A 20,446-nucleotide genomic window follows, 5' to 3' on the forward strand; every position below is an offset into this window, starting at 1 on the left:
CAAATTTCTCATGGTTGAATTTTTTATCTGGTATCATTTAGAGATTACCGGAGCCCATTGGCTACATCATAAGCTGTAGCCGTTGTTGCACCCTTCAAACTGAAATGTAATAACTCCTGCCGCGTCAGAAATAGAATAATTTGATATATGACCGTAAGACGAGTAAGAACATATCGTCTTCTCGCATTAAAATTGTAATAATCTCAAAACTTACTAATTTTACGGGAGAACGTTTGAAAGGCTTAACATGTAATATTTTAAATATTAATCATCTTTGTAATACATATTAATTTTTTATTTTTTATCAGTTACATTATCTGTCTTTTAAAGTAAGATAAAATTATGTATTAATTTTGTTAATAGTAGTCAAAACACAGGTAAACTAAAAATATAGAAATTTTACCTTCCAATAAAATTTGTATTATGTTTCCTAAGACGTCCGAAGTCCATTATGAGAGTACATCGTATGATTTCCACTGCAGGTCGCTAAATTTGACTACTTCCGTTTCCTAAGTCCCATCTACAGCGCCCTCTATAACGTCTGGAACCGAACCAACAAGCAAAGACAAGCCGCCATATTTGTCATTGTTCGGCTCATAATGATGGATGTAGCCCCAGGAAGACATTATCTGGACTTCGGACGTCTTAGGAAACATAATACAAATTTTATTGGAAGGTAAAATTTCTATATTATGTGTTCCGTTTGACGTCCGAAGTCCATTATGAGAGACTGTTTGTTATCTCCTGGTGGCTTGTATTTGAAATAAAATAAGATTTATTTAAAAAGCAACAATGTGACTTATTGTGTTTAATTACGCAAAGCTTAAATTAAGCACGTAATTTAAATTAATTGAAGGTAACCGTATAATATTACCCACTGAATTCAAATCGACCTAATAAGATTTAGGACGAAAATACTGAGAAAGATTTCTCAGAATTTATATCAGTGTTTGATGCATTAATAATAAGTTTTTGATAGAACTTTCTAAAAGTATGTCAGTTATCTTTAGCTGAAATATCATTAATTTGGTAATTTCCTACCCAGTTTAAAGTTTTCACCACCGCTCTACAGCTTCCAACTGAGGCCTGAATACCTGAGTCTCCTAAAAGACTTTTTACCCAACTACTAATCCTCGCTGCAGTAGCTGGCTTAGTGGAGCCTTTAGTTGCTAAGAATAGATTAAATATTCCCACTGGTTTGCTGTGTCATATTCACTAGATTGCGTAGCCAGTATACTGCATCGATGATCAATTGGTCAGGAGCAGCCACGAATGTCCAACTGGACTGTTGGTGTGAAGATCAATTAGTTTTCGACCCAAATATCAGTAATTTAGAAGGTGCAGGCTTTGTCAAGGAAATAGATTTCAGTATGTTTCACTGTCGGGCTCGAAGCTATTTTTTATATCCGATAGAGTTTCACAAACGGACGCTATATAACAGACTTATAAACTAGAATGGTCCGGTAGGAGAGACCATGAGATAAATACAGATAACAGAGAAATCTAGCTACATTTTCTAATTCGGGTACACGAGAATTAATACATTTTCTTGACAAAACCTTACCCCTTATTCCAAATAGGGGCGTATGTTCTTATCGTAGACTCTCTCCTGCCAATGTCCATGTCCCTGTCAGCGTGTCCCACCCAAAATGAACCAAGCTTCCAGGTGTAGAATGCTGACAGCCTGGCGGTAGCATTGTCAGTGTCCACCAGACTGATGTTCAGATCTCTGAGCTTCTTGAGTCGCTTGAGGGCAGGTGATTTCAGGTCTGGCCTCCACAGGGGCTTCTTGCACTTGGGTACCACTAGTATGTACCGACCTGAGGTTGAGTTGAGGTGGTCCAGCACTCTGGATATCAGACCGAGCGGCGGAAACGGCCATGCTAGTCAGTAATGCCAAGATCTGCTGAACGCGTTGTAGAGGCAGGCGTTCGAGTTTTGCTTTGATGGGTGGACGAGCTCACAGCTCACCTGGTATTAAGTGGTCACTGGAGCCCATAGACGTCAAGAACGTAAATGCGCCACCCACCTTGAGATATAAGATCTAAGGTCTCAAGTATAGTTACAACGGCTGCCCCACCCTTCAAACCGAGACGCACCACTGCTTCAGGGCAAAATACCTACTCGCGCGGACTCACAAGAGGTAAACAGTTTTTTTTTTTTTTTTTTTTATCCATGAGCGGTCCGAGACGCGAACAAGTTCCCCACAGGCTGAATAGCCTAGTAGTTGCTTTTTCTGTGAGATACCACTCCAAGCCGCCGCGATTGCGTAAGAGGTGATCGGCTTCAGTATTGTACAGTCCCGGTAGGTGGTGAGGGAGAAGTACAACTTTGAGGTGGTCTATTAAGTTAAGCAATTTTCCAGTCAGATCTAGCAATTATCGTGACCGGGTTCCTCCCTCGTTCTTTATGTAGGAAAATTCTGTTCTGTTGTTTACAAGGGCTCCCCACTGAATGTCCGACGCGTCGGTGATGACGTGGTTCGTGGCCATTCTCTGTGGATGAATTGGTGTGCTCTGATTGACTTTCTCTAACCACCAATCCAGCTCTGTACGTACCTCGTCCGAATACTGCTTTGGTAAATGAGGATACCTCCTGAGCTTGTTGCTGTGGTACTGCAAGGACTCGGCAAAGCAACTTTCCCCGGTGGGTGATGAAAGTCGCAAAGTTGAGATATCCTAAGAGGCTTTGCGCCTGCTTTAGGTTCCAACCGCCGGCAGTAAGTCGCACGAGCAAATTCTTGGGCAGGGACTTTGTCTTGGATTTGGTGTCCCATACGATTCCCAGAAAGTCTATCAAGCTCGTCAGTGTCATAACCGGTTGCTTAGATGGGTGGACGAGTTTACAGCTTACCTGGTGTTAAGTGGTTACTGGAGGCCATAGACATCTACAGCGTAAATGCCGCCACCCACCTTGAGATATGAGTTCTAAGGTTTCAGTATAGTTACTTGAGATTTCAACAAGCATACGGCCCACCTGAAGGTGAATAGTTACAGTCGCCGATGGACTTCAGCAACGCCAGGGGCAGAGCCAAGCCGCTGCCTACTGCTTAATTCTCTCCACAAGCCTCGTTTGAAGAAGGACATGTCATAGCGCTCGGGAAACACCGCGGAGGGAGCTCATTCCATAGCCAGCTGGTACGTGGCAAAAAAGACCTCTGGAAACGCACTGTCAATGAACGCAGCGGTTCCAGATAATATGGATAAGCTTTGCTCCGATGGCGGGAGATGTTCTGCCCTGGTGTACAAGCACATAACCACTAGTCGCAGACCCTTCTGGCGAAGTATTTCGGCTATTTAGTTTGTCACTGAAGCAAAAATCCGCGGTGGTGCAGCTAAGCCGAATGGCAGACATATCATCTGAAGTAGACGACCCTGATAACTGATCCCGAGAAACGTCATTGATAGATGATAATAGGCCTGGCTCATATCCAATTTGACATTCCAATCTGTTATAAAACTTAGGAACTCGATGGTGGAAAAGGTGAAAAAGACTGTTTCATGTACTTGTTCAATGCCTTGAGGTTGAAAATTGTTCGATTTTTTATTGGTCTTGGGAAGTATGAAAAGAAGAAATCTGAAAGATGGTGTCGGGGGTGCGGGTTCTAAAGCTCTATTGAATTAAATTTTGGATTTTGATTGACATAAAGTTATTATTAATTTCAATATTACGTTTGGTGGATCGAGTCCAGGTGTTTCGATATAGCCTTAGACATCCGCCTGAAAATGCTGTTGAGTAATTTATTTTTATTTCCTGATTTTCGTTCCACTTTGTACTTGTTCCCCCCTCCCCGTTTTTCTTGCTGAGGAATTATTTGGATAGCATCGCTCAGAATATCTGTTTTCGGCCTCTTTAGATGTATTGGAATGTGGCCTACCTCGACATGGCTTTGCATTGGCAGTACAAGCCGAGGGTTCCGGCGATGCGGGCCGGATGCGAGTAGCAGACGGTGCCGCTTTTGTAATTTATCAATACCACCAATTTTCTGTATATATGCCAATAATAAGTTGGGGTTAAACATAATCACAAGAAGAAGATATTTTCTCTATATCTTCCCTGATATATCTATCCTTTAATTTCTTTATGAGGTATCTACGACGCTATCGTATAACCTCGGCTCGCTTAACGAAAATTATTTGAAGGATATCGTTAGAAACTTTTATAGGCGAAATCGTTACCGAATAGCGGTTTAAACTTTTCGTAAAAGGCGGAAGTATTAAGCTGAACATTCTCTGAATTTGACCCGTCGGCAAGGTTTTGTATGGCAGCATAACGCATTCGTTCTGTGCCAAAAGAGCATTAGATAACGCAGGAAAACATTTTTTTTTTTTTTTTTGAACCTCCGAATACTGCACCGCGTCCCAAGTCGGCTAGTCAAATCTTTGCATATCTGGTTCTTTTATAGAAATGCTCAAATTTCAAAACCTACCCGCTTCTGGTAACGGACGGTCTGGTGGCAGACGTAAAAACTATTCGTCGTTGTCTAATTTCGATTGGAAGTTGAAACCAGATAAGACATTATTATTATAAGATGTTGGTATTTGTAAGTATAAAGGCGGGACCACTGGTGCACGACCAGCAATAGCATGATTCGAAGTTAAAATAATATTCACATGACTCACCCATTATTGCGACAGTAAGTCAAACCTTTTATTCAGATCTCGCGACCAGTCACTTTTTCGAAGTTTTCTTGCTGGTCCCTAGTCTTTATTTTCCGACGAACCCGAAGAAATATCCGAAGAAATCGAAGAACTATCCTCACTTAAATTTTACTTTGAAAGGCGCGATAACCTCGTCACTCATTGTAGAGCCTTGGAGGTTTCACGAAACGGAAGATAATCATAACACTTGTTTGAAACAAACTTTCTACTTCAAATCTCGAAAGTTGCTTATAACATTTTAAATTACTAACTTCTTAAAATATTAACGACCGCACGTGGGAAAAAACGACGCAACAATGACAAATATGGCGGCTTGTCTTTGCTTGTTGGTTCGGTTCCAGACGTTATAGAGGGCGCTGTAGATGGGACTTAGGAAACGGAAGTAGTCAAATTTAGCGACCTGCAGTGGAAATCATACGATGTACTCTCATAATGGACTTCGGACGTCAAACGGAACACATAATACAATAAAATACTTAAACTAAACTACGCTCTTTTGACAATATTTATGAGAAAAATACTGGTGATACCAAATGTTTACGCGTATTAACTCGATTTCGAATATTTTTGGAAGTTGTACACTTTTAATGCGAAAAGGCGATATGCCAGTGGTCGTGTGGCTCATTGCTTACAAGCCGTGTGTGTGTGCAGGTGGCGCTCGCGCGGCGTGCAGGTGGTGGTGTCGCGCACGGACAGCAGCACGGCGGAGGGCGCGCGCGCGCTGCTGCAGGCCGCCGCCGCGCTGGGGCCCGTGGGCGGACTGTTCAACCTGGCCGCCGTGCTCCGGGACGCCTTCCTCGATAAGCAGACGCCGGCCGACTTCCAGACCGTTGCCAAGCCCAAGATCGACGGTCAGTTACACGATAGTCACGAAATATTCTCGCGTAGTGTTTTGCTTAGATGGGTGGACGAGCCCACCAGGTGTTAAGTAGTTACTGGAGCCCATAGACATCAACGACGTAAATGCGCCACCCACCTTGAGATATAAGTTCTAAAGTCTCAAGTATACTTACAACGGCTTCCCTTCAAACCGAAACGCATTACTGCTTCACGGCAGAAATAGGCAGGGTGGTGGTACCTATCCGCGCTGACTCACAAAAGGTCCCACCACCAGTGTATTTACGTTACGCTGCCAAAAAACAATTTGTAGCCCCGTCATGACTTCTTGATGCTTGATAATGAAGTTTTGTTTGGTCGAGGGTTGTAAGTGTTGTATCGATCCAAGTCCCCAGCGTCACTAACCTTTAACATCAGGTGGGCTGTGAGCTCGTCCACCCATCTAAGCAATAAAAAACAAAAAAAAGCGTCACTAACCTCCCCCGGTCACCCCGCAGCTACCAAGGCCCTGGACGCGGCGAGCCGGGAGCTGGCCCCCGAGCTGGAGTACTTCGTGGTGTTCTCGTCGGTGTCGTGCGGGCGCGGCAACCCCGGACAGAGCAACTACGGCCTCGCCAACTCCGCCATGGAGCGGATCGTGGAGAGGAGACAGGCCGACGGGCTACCCGGCCTGGCCGTGCAGTGGGGAGCCATCGGTGAGTCTGGTCGATTGTCGTGTCGACATTATACACATCGCAACTTTAGAATTATAAAGACCCAATTCAAAAATGCGTTTTTTGGAAAACATCGATTAAAGTTCTCAAACCGAAAAAACGTTAAGGAAGGAGACGGAGTGAAAGAGACCGGTGGATAGCTTTGTCCCTTTATAAGCTACTTCTGGTCATTTGATTACTAAGAGTCGCTGAAAAGAGTCGTTCTAGGTACATTTTTGAATTTAAAGACTCTCTTAAAGTCTCTGTAATTCTAAAGGTGCGTCATACACAATAGAATAAGCAGTCTAGTTGTGACGGATGCTAATATTAATATGATTCTCTACGATGTATGAGTCTTAATATTCAAGTCATTTTAATTCGTTGATTAAAAAAATAACACACATTCTGTTCACACGAAACCGTTACGGTTCAGTGTACGTAATTACTGCTATTAAAATTAAAATAAAATTTTGCGTAAAATTGCAAAATAGATTTTTTTTATTGTGTATCGAATCACCGGACTGCGCATGCGGATACCCAACATATCGACATACTCTATAAATATTAAATAAATGACGTATCAGGCGAGGTCGGTCTGATCGTGGAGACGATGGGCGGCGACGACACGGAAGTGGGGGGCACGGTCCCGCAGCGCATCGCGTCCTGCATGGAGGCGCTGGGCGCGCTGCTGGCCCAGCCCCACGCCGTGGCCGCCAGCATGGTGCTCGCAGACAAGCGGCGCGCCCAGCAGGCGCCCAAGCAGGACCTGGTCCACGCTGTGGCCAACATACTGGGCATCAAGGATCCTAGCAAGGTGTGCTGCTTGTTTGCATATTATGCCACCAAACTTAATGGTCTTTTCGGTGTGTATTGTAGGGTCTGAAAGATCAAACCGTCATTAAAACTAGCACGTCATCTTCTGGAGTGAAATAAATAAGGTGGGCAGTTTTGCCTTTGTATTTATGGGCGTTATTAACTGCTTGGTCACACTCTGGCCTACTCGTCGGCCTGAAAACACTAAAGGATGGTGCGAAGTTGGTTCATATTGATTTTAAAATCTAAGATATGGGTGTGCTATAAGGTGAATAAATGATCTCACGGTCCATTTGGTTTTAATGAATTTTGGAGATCATTCATTCCAAAGCATAAGACTTAATTTTTACTGTCTTACCCAACCCCAAAAAAAAACACAAGGCCGATAAGGGGACCGTTTCGAGATAAGTTTTGGAAATGTTGTCAGCACCTATATACGTCTTTATATGTATGTATAATGAATATGTAATAAATTAGTGATTTTACCATCCCTCATTACCCATATGCAGGTGTCCGAATCCGCTAATCTAGCTGAACTCGGAATGGATTCTCTGATGGGCGCAGAGATCAAACAGACATTAGAGCGAGGGTACGACGTGGTCCTGGGAGTCCAGGAAATCCGAGCCCTGACTTTCGGTCGGCTGAAGGTGATGGCGGGGGTGGGGAGCGAGGGGGAGGGGGCGGGCGCCGACACCCCCCGCGGCCCCGCCGACCTGGTGCAGTTCGCGGCGCTCGGGGAACTCATGCCCAAGCAGACCCTCGTGAAGCTGCCCAGCGCACAGCCGCCTTCTGCTGAGGCACCCCCTGTCTTCATGGTAAGGGCTTTAAATACAACTTCGATAGCTTTTTTTTAATTGCTTACATGGGTGGACGAGCTCATAGCCCACCTGGTGTCATGTGGTTACCGGAGTCCTATCTATAACGTAAATGCGGCCACCCACTTTGAGATATGAGATATCAGTCCTTAGGTCTCACTATATTTACAACAGCTGCCCCACCCTTCAAACGGAAACACATTACTGCTTCACGGCAGAAATAGGCGGGGTGGTGGTATCTACCCGCGCGGCCTCGCAAGACGTTCTAACACCAAAAGCTGTCATTGATTACTAGATACTAGTGGTTCCGGAGTAGTCGATAGTCTAGTCTAGGGGATCCGCTGGATGGAGGCAGCGCAGGATCGGTCTTTGTGGCGAGGCTTGGCGGGGAGGCCTATGTCCAGTAGTGGACGTCTGTGGGCTGATAAGAAGAAGAAGGATAGATAATTTGTAAAATAAAATTCTTAATTGATAAAGGTATATTTTCGTACGTAGGTGCACCCTATAGAGGGCGTGGTGGACCTGCTCCGCGGCGTGGCGAGCGAGGTGGCGGGCGCGGTGTTCGGGCTGCAGTGCGCGGCCGGCGCGCCGCTGTCCTCCATGGCGGCGCTGGCGGAGCACTACGTCACGCACGTGCGCACCGTGCGCCCCCACCAGCCCTACCTGCTGCTGGGATACTCCTTCGGCGCCGCCGTGGCCTTCGAGATGGCGCTGCACCTCGGTGCGTGTATATCCTGACGTAATTAACTACCTAAATAGGCCGACATCATGCCACCTCTCGATTGTCGTATAGTAACCGGCAAACTTCTTGAGCAAATGACCTTGACTGCGCAGAACCGAATTTTAGATCACTTTGGTGGTGAGGGTGAGGCGCGACGGCAGGGGAAATCGTATCGAGCGCTTTATTGGTAGATCAGTCGAACCTTGCGTCCCGCACCGCGCCCTCGTTCCGCTTGCTCCCAAAAGTACGGTTGCGTACAGTGGAAAGTCTATCGTTATTAATCGTTAAGTTATTTGTTATAATTACTTGTGGACTTCGTTGCCATTGCTATTTGTTGAGTGTTTGTTGATTTTTTATAAAACATACACTATGCCGCGACAAACTGGTGTAGTATTCAAAAGAAAGGGTAGAAATATTGTGTACGACGTATATTGCTTCATTGTAAAACAGGGGAAGAATGATATGGAAAAATTAAAACAGACTTCGGAAGTAACAAAACCATCAGCGAGTACTGTTAGGTGCATTATTAAGGAAGCTAAAGGCTTCGTCAAACAGAACGCGTAATTAGCGCGCGTCAGAGCGCTACGCTATGACGCCGAGATGTGATGTACTACTGTGGTAACAAACCGTCACACAGAGCGCCAGCGCTATAGCGCTCATAGCACTGGCGCTCTGTTTGACGGTATAATACCGTAGTAGTACAATACGTCACGGCGTTAGTTTAGCGCTCTGACGCGCGCCACGTACGCGTTCTGTTTGACGAAGGCTTTAAGGCTCTGGCTTGCTCGCCGTGTTTCGGACTCCGGGTAAGAAAAGATCAGGGAAGAAGAAAGTTACCGGAATGGATAGTTTCGTTCAATCTGTAATAAAAAGATGTAATCATAATAACTACATAACAAGCAGCGAAACTCCGTACCGTAGAAAGGCTTCGAAAAATTTAAAGAAGATATAAATTTTAATGGCTCGGAATGAAGCTTACGACGTATTATGAAAGAGCTAGGCTTCAGATGGAAAAAAAGAACAGAAAATAATCGGAAGCTGGTAATTGAAAAAAGTAACATTCGATTACTACGAATCGAATATCTTCAAAAAATAATTAATTATAGACAAAAAAGAAGACCGAATCGACCGAGTTGTAAACTACACCGATGAGCCCTATGTCGACTCATCACGATGATAGCGACTCGGGTGATGAAAACAGTGATGATGATGATGGTCAAAATTATGATAACGAAAAAAAATTACAAATACCAGCTTCGCTTCAACTGAACCAAGACCTAGCAACAGCTCTAGTTTTGACTTAATAGAAGGAATATCTATTTTACCCCAAGATTAAATTATTACAATTATTAACCTATATGTTTTGTTGATGTTCTAATAAATATATAAATAAATACACATGTTGATTTTAATAATTTAATAGCATTATGACGCAGAGTAAGCAATGTTTTTGCACGTGAGTGTACCATGCGCGAACTTACCCCCACTACGTCAACAAATGCTCAAGAAGTTTGCCGGCTATTATACACCGTGTGCGAATGTTCAGTCATGGTTTGGTCGCATTACCCATAAACCAAAGCAGGCGTTGCAAGGGATAGAAATATGAATAGTAACAAATCACAAATCAAATCTGTTGTTGTCACAGATTTTTCAAAATTTATTTTTCAGTTTTGTAATAAATTAGCAAAATAATGTTTATTAGATTTTGTTGTTGTTGAGTAGATGGGTAGACGAGGTCAACGTCTTAAGTCGTTACCAGAGCCCATAAACATCTACAACGCAAATGTCGCTACACACCTCGAGATATGAGTTCTAATGTCTCATATTTTAAAGTACAACGGCTGCCCCGCCTTTCGAACCGAAACGCATTACTGCTTCATGGCAGAAATAGGCAGGGGTGGTGGTACCTACCCGCACGGACTCCTAAAACGTTTTACCAGCAGTATAATGTATGCACGTGTTGTGTGCAGAGGAGGCGGGCGCGGCCGTGCGGCTGGTGCTGGTGGACGGGTCGCCCGCGTACGTGGCCACGCACACAACGCGCGGGCGCACGCGCGGCCAGTCGCGCAGCGGCTCGCGCGGGCAGCGCACGCGTCCCGCCGCCGCCGACGAGGCCGACGCGCTCGCATACTTCGCGCAGCTCTTCAGGGACATCGACGCCGCCAAGGTACTGTTATACGGGATTCTATGAACACCTTTTTAAAAAAAAAACTAAATTATCACTCGCGCTGGGTTTCATTAAAAAGTAACAGGCGCGAGCGCGGCGGCGAAGAATGGAGACGAACTGATCGCATGAGTGGGAATGGTAATAAGGTTTGGTATGGATGAGGTTATGGGAAATATGATGCAGCAGGAATATCTGCATATCTACGGTACTGGAGCTCGGATATAACCGTACGTTCATTGTTTTTTTTTTATTGCCCTAGTAGGCACGAGCGTACGTACGGTCCTCCTAGACTTCAGCAACGCCAGGGGCAGAGCTAAACCGCTGCCTACCAAATTGTTTTCTACAGTTGCGGGCTTACTGATCCTTACTGTAGCTCCCGATCCCTTGACGAATCTATTTCGATATCTAAGCGTTGTTGTTTTATTACGCAATTCTATTATGCATAATATATGTACGTAAGAGTATAGCAAAATTCTAGGCTAAGACTTTTGAGTTTGGAACAGTTTGGAATCGAGCTCAAGAAGCAGCGACCATTTAGATTGCAACTATTATTGGCATACATAGTGATGTTTGATGGGTGGTAGTGGAGCTCCTCTCGACTTCCACCCTCCTTAGTTTCTGACTCAGTCACTTTTTGGGCAGATTAAATTACCGACATTAAAACACGCTTGCTTTTCCACATAGGTGTCAGCCGAACTAGAGCGTCTCCCGTCCTGGGAGAGTCGAGTGGAGCGCGTGACGTCACTGATCGACAGCGGCTCGCACAGCGCCGAGGCCCTGGCCGCGGCCGCCGCCTCCTTTTACAAGAAGCTGGTGATCGCGGACGCGTACAAGCCGACGCGGCAGCTGCGCGCGCCCGTCACGCTGTTCACGGCGCGCGACAACTACGTCACGCTCGGCGAGGACTACGGGCTCCGGGCTGTCTGCACGGGAGAGGTGAGGCACTCACACTGACCCCTGGTTAGCATGTAGACATCGGGTGCTGTCATCCATCTTGAAGTCGAACTCGCTTTTATAGATTTAAATACTGCGTGCGTGGCAGAAATAGGTGCCCATAGACACAGCCCACTGAGTTTTTCGCCGGATCTTCTCAGTGGGTCGCGGTACCGATCCGGTGGTAGATTCTGCGAAGCACTGCTCTTGCTAGGGCTAATGCTAGCAACATCCCGGTTTAAGCCCCGTGAGCTCACCTACACACCCGGTTATGCTGACATAGCCTCTCAAGGCTATCAGTTTAGGTAGGAAAAACAAAGATGATGTGTTTTGAATTTTATATATCTTACAGTCTAAATAGCAATCGACAGCCAAAAGCCGGCTTAACTGTGGGCTAATGTAATACATATTGATATATTTATTTATTTTTCCTTAGGTAAAGTGTCATCAGCTGGCGGGCACGCACCGCACGATACTGACGGGCGACGCGGCGCGCGACATCGCGTCGCATCTCTCCGCGCTGGTGAGGCAGCAGCTGTAGGCCGCGTGCACACCGCCGCACTACTTGCTTAACCAGTCTGCTTAGTACGAGTTTTTTAACGTTCTCGATAGCGTAAAAGTTAACTCATATTTGTATGGAATGGGATCGTTTACGTTCGTTTATCGCTGGAGGCGCTGTTCCAATTGCATACAAAATTCGGTTAACTTTTACGCTATAGAGAACGTTAAGAAATTCGTACTAAGCATACAGGAATCTGACTTCTACTTACGACACGTGTGCACCAACCGGAGGGGGCTTGCGATGGATTACATTAAATAATCTGTGCCAAGCCTGAGAAGTCCAGATAAGCTTAACACGAGCGCACTATTTGTTAGATCTAAGCAAGCTATCTGTCGATGTGGACTTGGCCTAAATGATCGTAGACTAATGCGTGCAACTCGAGTGTGTGAACGAGGCATTAAATAAACATATAAAAAACAGACAATGACGATCACGTCTGAAGAGAGTGAGAAAGAGAGAGAAAATTCCTATTTTTCATCTTTTTGCAACTGAAACATATAGTTTCTAATCGTTGCACAAAAAACTAGCTCTCGAATCCAATCACAATGTTCAAGACATAACTCAGTGATTAAATACATTGCGTATTTTCTGTTCCTATTAACAAACTTTGACGTATTTTAAAAAAGTATGAGAATACAGAAATATGTGACAACAATTATATTAATATAGTACCGAAACGGTATTGCGTGAGAAACTAGATTAAATTAATATTAATCTATAATTTTATTAATTAATAAGGAAAAAAATCGTTCGTCCCATATTTTGAAAATAACAGTGGTGTAAAAAAAAATAAAATTACACAAATAGGCCATATCATATGACATGATAATATATTACTTGGCTATTACTCAGAACAATGCGAATGTGAGTCAGTCTTTTTTATTGCCATTGTAGGCAGACAAACATAGAGCCCAGCTGATCATAAGTATTCATTGTCGCTCATGGACATCAGCAATTTCAGGGGCACAGCCGAATCTTTGCCCACTGCATCTAGCATAATTCTTAAAAAAAACGAAATAAATAACATAATAATATATATAATATAATTGCTATGTAAATATGCTTACGGACCACACATCCGAGTTCCACGCTCAATTAACTTATTGAACCCGCAAGCTGAGCTTCAAGCGTGCGAAGAACAAAACATTCCGTTGATACGATATCGTACACGCATTTATATACGCGCTACGTGTGACATTACTAGTGTTAGTACAATGGTACCAGGGTGGGACTGCTCTAGGATCGAGCCGGTAGATCAAAGATATTTAGGTGCTGGATAACCCTTCCCTAAATTAATAAGGAATATTTATTTTCTAATTGAATCAAAAATAGTTAGAGAAGCCAGCAATGTATAGTGAAGGTGGCTCTCCCCCGGAGCAATGACCCCGCGCGTCATTTTGTTTTCAGACGTGTAATGCAAAATGTAGCAGTAAATTTCTTAATGTAATTTTTTTTTTATTGTTATATGTAGTACTAGGAATCTTCGTTTTGGCGAACCGTTCTAATAAACTTTGTATCTTTGATATACTATTTTGAATTATAATAACATTAAAAAAAAAATGACGAAGAAATAGTTTATTTCACATGCTCGTCGTATGTGTGTGTGTATATTCAATTAATTTAATATTAACTTAATGACATTGAAATATGAATACAAAATTGAATTAATAATGAGATTAAATTATATAAGCGCATAAACATTAGATGCGTCTCCGAAGTTCGCGCAAACAGCTGAGCAGAACACAATTGTAGAGAAACAACCGTATTTAATATTTTTAGAAACTATTTGAAACAGAAACCAGAAATTTCACTTGTATGATCTGCTCTGCTAAGCTAACTAAGGGCGCATTGAAGTTGCGCGAATTATTATAAATAATTTAAATTATGACAAAAAATAAATATAATTCACATATTAAAGGTGGTTAGTCTGTGTTTTAGAAATTACTGTTTCTCCAAAACCGGTCCTGTATTTGATAAAATATCACAATTTTATACCAAACATGACATGATAGTGAATCTCATTGAGTGACTGTATAATGTATCTTAAAGGTGTAATCTGTAATGGGTAGTAAGTAAATAGTTTAGAGGATTTTATTTCATCTAAGAAAAATAAAGATTAAATACTGTAAAAATAAATAATCTATGTCCAACGATAGTATGTTAGGTAAAAAAAAATTTAAAATAATTGCCAAAGGGTATTGGGATTAGTGTATTTCTTAGGTGAAATAAGATTCGGTTAGGGCATATTATTAATCATTATTTATTTTTAATTAACACAAATTTAATTTCGGGTTTCGTAGTGAGAGTTGCATTGAACAAATACATGATGAATGTTTAAAAACGTAAAACCTATTTTATCCACAAAAGTGTCTCAATGGTCGTTTTCAAGGTTATTAAAATGATATCGAAGGGTTTTCACCCAAATAGGACCCAAAATATCGCTAAATACGCGACATTTCTCTTTGTAATTAGAGGTGCGATTTATTTGGTATTAGCATCATAAGTTCAATGTTTTCAATTGAACTTCAATTAAGTTTAGTGCATTGAAATAGCTGAAGAAGTTTTTTCTTATGATATTTTTTCCAAATTTGAAATGGCTCTCCTGTAAAGTTGCAAAAATGTCGGTTAAACCAAATACCTTTGCACTCCTCGATATATTACAATGAAATTTATCCAAAGCAGTTGATTAAAGATAAATATCATTTTCAATTCTCTTTTCGCTATCATTATTTACATTTTAATGGCGACTTTTAGATTGTTGAAAAGTAATGTATGAGTTTTGACGGCAAATAGGTGCGTAAATTTTTCGTTCACAATATTGTAAATACCAATGTTGACTATGTATCTGCTATACTGCTGGATAATAAATACGTGGCCGTGTTCAATAACGCATCTAGGGAAAAATATAGAATTTAGACAAATTTTAAAAGTACATAGACAAAACAATCAGTTTGTCAGTCTTAAAGCATAGATAATATACACTTAATCTTAAAGTGCATTGAGTTTTGTCACGTGTTAAGCGACTTAGCGGAAACTGCCGGAATCTTAATCGTTCATGCTCTTCTAACGATCGCGTTAAAAAGGGATAGAAATAGTAACTGTACGTGTTAGTTTCAAAAAGCGTAATTCTTGGTCCTTAAATCGCTACGATTGTACAGAAAATAACTATGTATCAGTGTAACATTTCTAATTAGCTATAAGTATTTAGTTCCTGTGCAATGGTTTAGATAATTTATTTTGTTACTGATTTGGATGAGTTCTGTGATTAAATAGTTCATTATTTTTTAACAATTGCTGTTTTATTTTGCCTGTTACGAAGGGAGGTCGATGACCAAAGAGAGTATTAACATTGTACATTCATAATATCCATATTTTTTGTACTAAATCTGCTCCACTCTACCATCTCAAGAACCTCATTCCTCACCTATAAAGTAAAGCAGTGTGCTTAGTTTTTTAACGTTCTCGATCGCGTAAAAGTTAACTCAAATTTGTATGGAGTTGGAACAGCGCCCCTAGCGGCAAACGAGGGAAGCTGTTCTAACTCCATACAAATTGGATAAATACACACATACAAACTCGCACTAAGCACACACACTGCTTTCTGACGCGCAGAAACAAATGAGCAAGCCACATAACTTTTTGGGTTTGTTACAACAAGATCTAGACTGATTTGGGTCTAATCATAACTTTAGACGAAACATGGCTTGACCATTATGATCCAGAAACGGAAAAATAGTGGATGATTTGAAAGAGATCATCAATACCGAAGAAATTTAAGGCGATTCCTTTCATCGGTAAGGTCACTGGTTGTTTTTTCTGGGACATACAACTTTAATCATGGAGCCATTATACTACGGGGACTGTACGCCGGACCAAAAACAAAGCGTGAGGAAATGCGTAAGCAACGGCGTGGCAAACTCGCTAAAATTGTTTTGTTTTACTATATAACGCCCCCGCACACAAGAGCAGAGTTGCGATTGCGCCCTTTCAAGAAGCTGGCTTCGAATTGATGGAACATCTCCCATTTTCACCGGACATAGCTCCTAGTGAATTCTTCCTATTTCCGCGGTTAAAGGAACATTTAAGGGGCCATAAATATTAAAATGATGACGCAGTTATCTCTGCGTTGCACTATTTTTTAAGGGCTCAGGAAGAATATAATTATTTTAAAAAGGAATTTTAACTATGAGGAAATTATATAATACTAGCGAACTGCCCTCGCTTCGCTTCGGAAACTGTAATTTATTATTGATTTCTCCACTATTTAATGGATGTTATTATACATATAAACCTTCCTCTTTAATCACTCTATCTATTAAAAAAACCGCATCAAAATTCGTTGCGTAGTTTCAAAGATTTAAGTATATATAGGGACAGAGAAAGCGACTTTGTTTTATACTATGTAGTGAAGTGTATAAATCTGAAAAATGACTACGTCGAAAAATAATATACTATTTATGAAAAGATAATTACGTCATACTCATTGTTACATTTTATTAAACACCCCTAGTAGAACTTTTGTCTCAAAGTGGATGGCGGCATTTCCTCAAAAATGTCACCTAGATATTTCTAGCTTTTGACTTTGTTTAGTTGCTACACACCACAGTACCTTTTTTGGGAGCTTTTTTTTCAAACCGAGGTTCCCGCGTCTATGAGGCGTGCGAGACGCCGCGGAGGCGATAGTCGACGACTACGCCGGCGCCGGCCGTCACGGAGCTCACAAACGCTGTGTCAACCCTACCTAGTGGCAGGTCAATGTTTTTTTTCTAAAGCAAATATTTTAGTGTGTAGCGTGGTCTTGGCCTGTGGAGGCAATGCCACGTGGCGCGCCACCAGCTATCTACCGCGCTGCGCGGCAGCAGTTCTACGGAACTGCTGTGGTAGAGCGACCGGTTGGCGATGTATCGCGTCCTGACCCGGCATGCTGGTTCTAGTCCAACGGAGGATTCCGGGACACCAGCGGCACCGTCTGGGCGGCCTGACGGGCTGCTGGACCGAGACGACCGACGTTTCAGAGCCTACGATTCGCCTCGAAGTCTCCGTCGGCCAGGCGTCCTTGTGGTTAGCTGCGCTGTCTAGTTGCAGTATTGACCGCGGTAACCCCCTAACCTCATCCGGGTTCTGACTTCAGAGGGGATCAGACGCTTGGGCGAAGAGTGCAGGGGAATCGCTTAGTGGGCAGGGCCCTGAAATAATCCTTGGGCCCGCGGTTTCGCAGTCGCGGACCAGTCCCATATACCCCTCGTAGGAAGTTCGGCCCCCGGGACAAAAAAAAGTATGAAGCTATCCAAGTTGTAATTTGATTTAACTCCTCAACAAGAAAAGGCAGACTGGATTCGCGAAAAAAGTCATGAATAATTTTTAGAATTAAGTTGGTAAGTAGCTCGGGATAGTCAAGGCTTCCGAGATTATTCGGTGAGGTCCTCCGAGATTCACAAACATTCACGTGGGCCATGATTCACTCGGCTTTGCAACAAAAAATTTATGTAGAAGTCGATTTTTTTTTGTCACTAACGCAATTCTACCAATTAAAATAAATACTAAAACCAAACTCGTGTTTTATTAAAATACTTACCAAGTCTTTTCACTCGTTTTTATTATTTTTATTTTTATTAAAACTACTTTCTCGTTCGTACCTGGAAAACATACGCCAGAATTAAGTACCTATTTCTTTTTTAACTTCATTAAAAAGTAAGTTGTGTACACGTGTGGTTGTAGCAGTGCACGTTGATTGCAACTGTCGAATGCCTTTTGTAAGTATTTTCGATTCCAGTGCATCGGCAGCCGCCACGCGCGATGGTGGCCAGTTACGTCTTAACATTTCAATTATATTCGGAAAATAATAGTTGCGATCTAAATAAAACTGTGTAGTGAAACATAAGCATTATGTGGAAACAAAACCATCATTCCCTGACATTTTGTGGTTGTGACAAAGTGAATTAGTTTTTTTTTGTTTGTTATGAATTTAAAAGATTAAAAGTGATATGTGAGGGGTTGTGTCTAAATAATTAAAATAAGGTATTTAATTAATAAGCTAAATAATTTTAATCTTCGTGAAGTGTTGAATCTCAATAGTTATTCATAGAAATAAACAATGATGACCATACGCCTTTCAGCTGATCGTTAGGTTTTCTAAAAGGTTTTTTTAGAAGCGAATAGGTACTCACTTCATAATTTGCAATAAGTCACGAGAATACAATATAGCCTTTAAGAAATTTTCATGAGGCATAATAGTTTCGGAGTGCTGAAAGCGGTCGTTTTACGATAGGCTTTACCGATATCCATTGACAGTGGTGATTTCTTTCCATTCGTTGTCCATGGGCCGCAAGCTGGTCTCTCTATTGAGATAGTCAAGAAGTGTTTGATATGTGATTGACGCTATAACAGCACCGTTCTAGAAGTTGACCTTAGTGTTAACGATTACAAACTTCATAGCGCGAGACAATTTTAACTGGAACATGTAGGGTGGTGCCACTCACAAGTGCCGACTAATAATAATACGAATAATAATACAGTAAAAGCTCTTTATTCGCGGGGTAGACCTTAGAACTTACATCTCAAGGTGGGTGGCGCATTTACGTTGTAGATGTCTATGGGCTTAAGTAACCACGTAACACGTAACAACTGTTCGAGATGATACCGGCATCTCGTTTTTACCATCGCACCGCCCGCCACCGGAGTAGAGTTCATCCATACTACCTGGAGCCACTGCGGTCATCCACAGTGCGTTTCCAGAGATCTTTTTTGCCACGTACCATCCGGCTATGGAATGAGCTCCCCTCCACGATGTTTCACGAGCGCTATGACATATCCTTCTTCAAACGAGGTTTGTGGAGAGTATTAAGCGGTAGGCAGCGGCTTGGCTCTGCCCTTGGCATTGCTGAAGTCCATGGGCGACGGTAACCACTCACCATCAGGTGGGCCGTATGCTCGTCTGCCTACAAGGGTAATAAAAAAAAATGCGAACGAAGTATCGAATATGGATATCGGTTATTCTCTCTTCAAATGGAATAGCATGATTGCTTTGTTGAAAACCCAAGGGAATGTGCGATTTTCAAGCAATGCTCGAATTACGGAAGGATTTAGTGACAAAATAAGATGCGAACGGTTAATAGCTATGTTGAAATAGTTGCTTGTGAACCCCAGAACGCTGCCATCTTCCGATTTATAGCCCACCAGCATTAAGTCGACAATGACAATAACAGGAGCAACTGCTACGAAAATTTATCTTTTATTTAACAAAAAAAATAATCCTAGAACTCCAAACGACTTGAAAGTATTTTGACTTTGTTTTTGGAAAATTGTAACAAACATTGTTGTATCTTAGTTCGGGTTCTTAATAGACATCTAGTCGACAATTTTAGGATATATTCCTTTTTTTAATACGTTTTTATTAGCTTCAGACGTATGTACGTTATGTAACGTATGTATAGACGTATGTACGATGTATGTTAGTATATAACGGAATCTTTGAACATGATTTTGACCCCCATAAAAACGTCGGATTAACTCGAAAGGACAATGCCCAAAAGTGGGCCAACTTTATGTCTAAACTATTTGTACTTGAAAAACTATGCCTTATTTTTTTACGTTGTTTAGTTTATGCATCAACATTTCTTTCGCCCAGGTATTGTTTTACAAAAAAATAAATTACTTATTTGATAACATCCCAAAACTTGTGCCATAGTTTTTAAATTCGTCAATAGGCAAAGGGCTTGTTAGTCCATATAGTCTTATAGTAAACCTATATGCTGCCAAACGAAAGAGTTGTCTGTGACTTGAACAACAAATAAAAAGCTAATGGTTATAATTCACAGACTTTTTAGTTTATTTTTGTTCAATTCAATATTTATATATTGTAATAATAATTATTACTTAAAACCATGAGTTATTTTATTTAATATTTTTAGATATTAATGATTCCATTAGTAAAAATCTCAATGGCATACCATTACTCTATTCTTATTATATATGATCAGAGAGTTTTGGCAGCAACCCGAGTGAAGCGTCACTTGAAGTTTTATTTTAATGTTTTTTTAATAGTTTATTGTGTAATTTGTATTATTTGTAATATTGTGTATAAAAGGTCTGCGTAAACTCATGCTCAGTCAATGTGGTATTCGTCGAGTTGACGTCAAAACTCCCAAAAAGCAATAAAAATAGATACACCGGCTTTTTATTGACATAAAAAATATATAACTTCGACAGACTAGGCTGTATAGGCTACGCTCTTTGCCTGCTTATT

The 20,446-nt window shown here is 41.8% G+C and overlaps 2 protein-coding genes and 1 long non-coding RNA gene across 5 annotated transcripts in view; 2 read left to right on the plus strand and 1 right to left on the minus strand.

Moving 5' to 3' along the window:
- FASN1 (Fatty acid synthase 1) overlaps nucleotides 1–15,492 on the plus strand; it is a 60,551-nt gene extending 45,059 nt beyond the window's left edge. For both annotated transcript variants that reach the window (XM_028174757.2, XM_028174756.2), the window contains 8 exons: nucleotides 5,313–5,512; nucleotides 5,996–6,193; nucleotides 6,775–7,004; nucleotides 7,513–7,818; nucleotides 8,314–8,539; nucleotides 10,510–10,706; nucleotides 11,391–11,642; nucleotides 12,076–15,492. In XM_028174757.2, the coding sequence (XP_028030558.2) occupies nucleotides 5,313–5,512; nucleotides 5,996–6,193; nucleotides 6,775–7,004; nucleotides 7,513–7,818; nucleotides 8,314–8,539; nucleotides 10,510–10,706; nucleotides 11,391–11,642; nucleotides 12,076–12,180 (1,714 nt within the window). In that variant the 3' untranslated portion in view covers nucleotides 12,181–15,492. The remainder of the gene's footprint in view (nucleotides 1–5,312; nucleotides 5,513–5,995; nucleotides 6,194–6,774; nucleotides 7,005–7,512; nucleotides 7,819–8,313; nucleotides 8,540–10,509; nucleotides 10,707–11,390; nucleotides 11,643–12,075) is intronic.
- On the minus strand, nucleotides 389–5,119 carry LOC149502095 (uncharacterized). The gene is made up of 2 exons (XR_016323817.1): nucleotides 4,623–5,119; nucleotides 389–541 (listed from the first exon to the last, which is right to left on the minus strand). It is a non-coding gene; the product is annotated as an uncharacterized LOC149502095 (long non-coding RNA).
- Nucleotides 15,493–17,981: 2,489 nt separating the features above from the next.
- The window catches only part of dachs (unconventional myosin-IXb-like dachs), a 64,261-nt gene continuing 61,796 nt past the window's right edge, over nucleotides 17,982–20,446 (plus strand). For both annotated transcript variants that reach the window (XM_089731149.1, XM_089731150.1), the window contains exon 1: nucleotides 17,982–18,219. The gene's annotated coding sequence lies outside the window, so the exon portion shown is untranslated. The remainder of the gene's footprint in view (nucleotides 18,220–20,446) is intronic.

The sequence above is a fragment of the Bombyx mandarina genome, chromosome 11 (genome assembly GCF_030267445.1).
Source record: "Bombyx mandarina strain Sakado chromosome 11, ASM3026744v2".
NCBI lineage: Eukaryota > Metazoa > Arthropoda > Insecta > Lepidoptera > Bombycidae > Bombyx > Bombyx mandarina.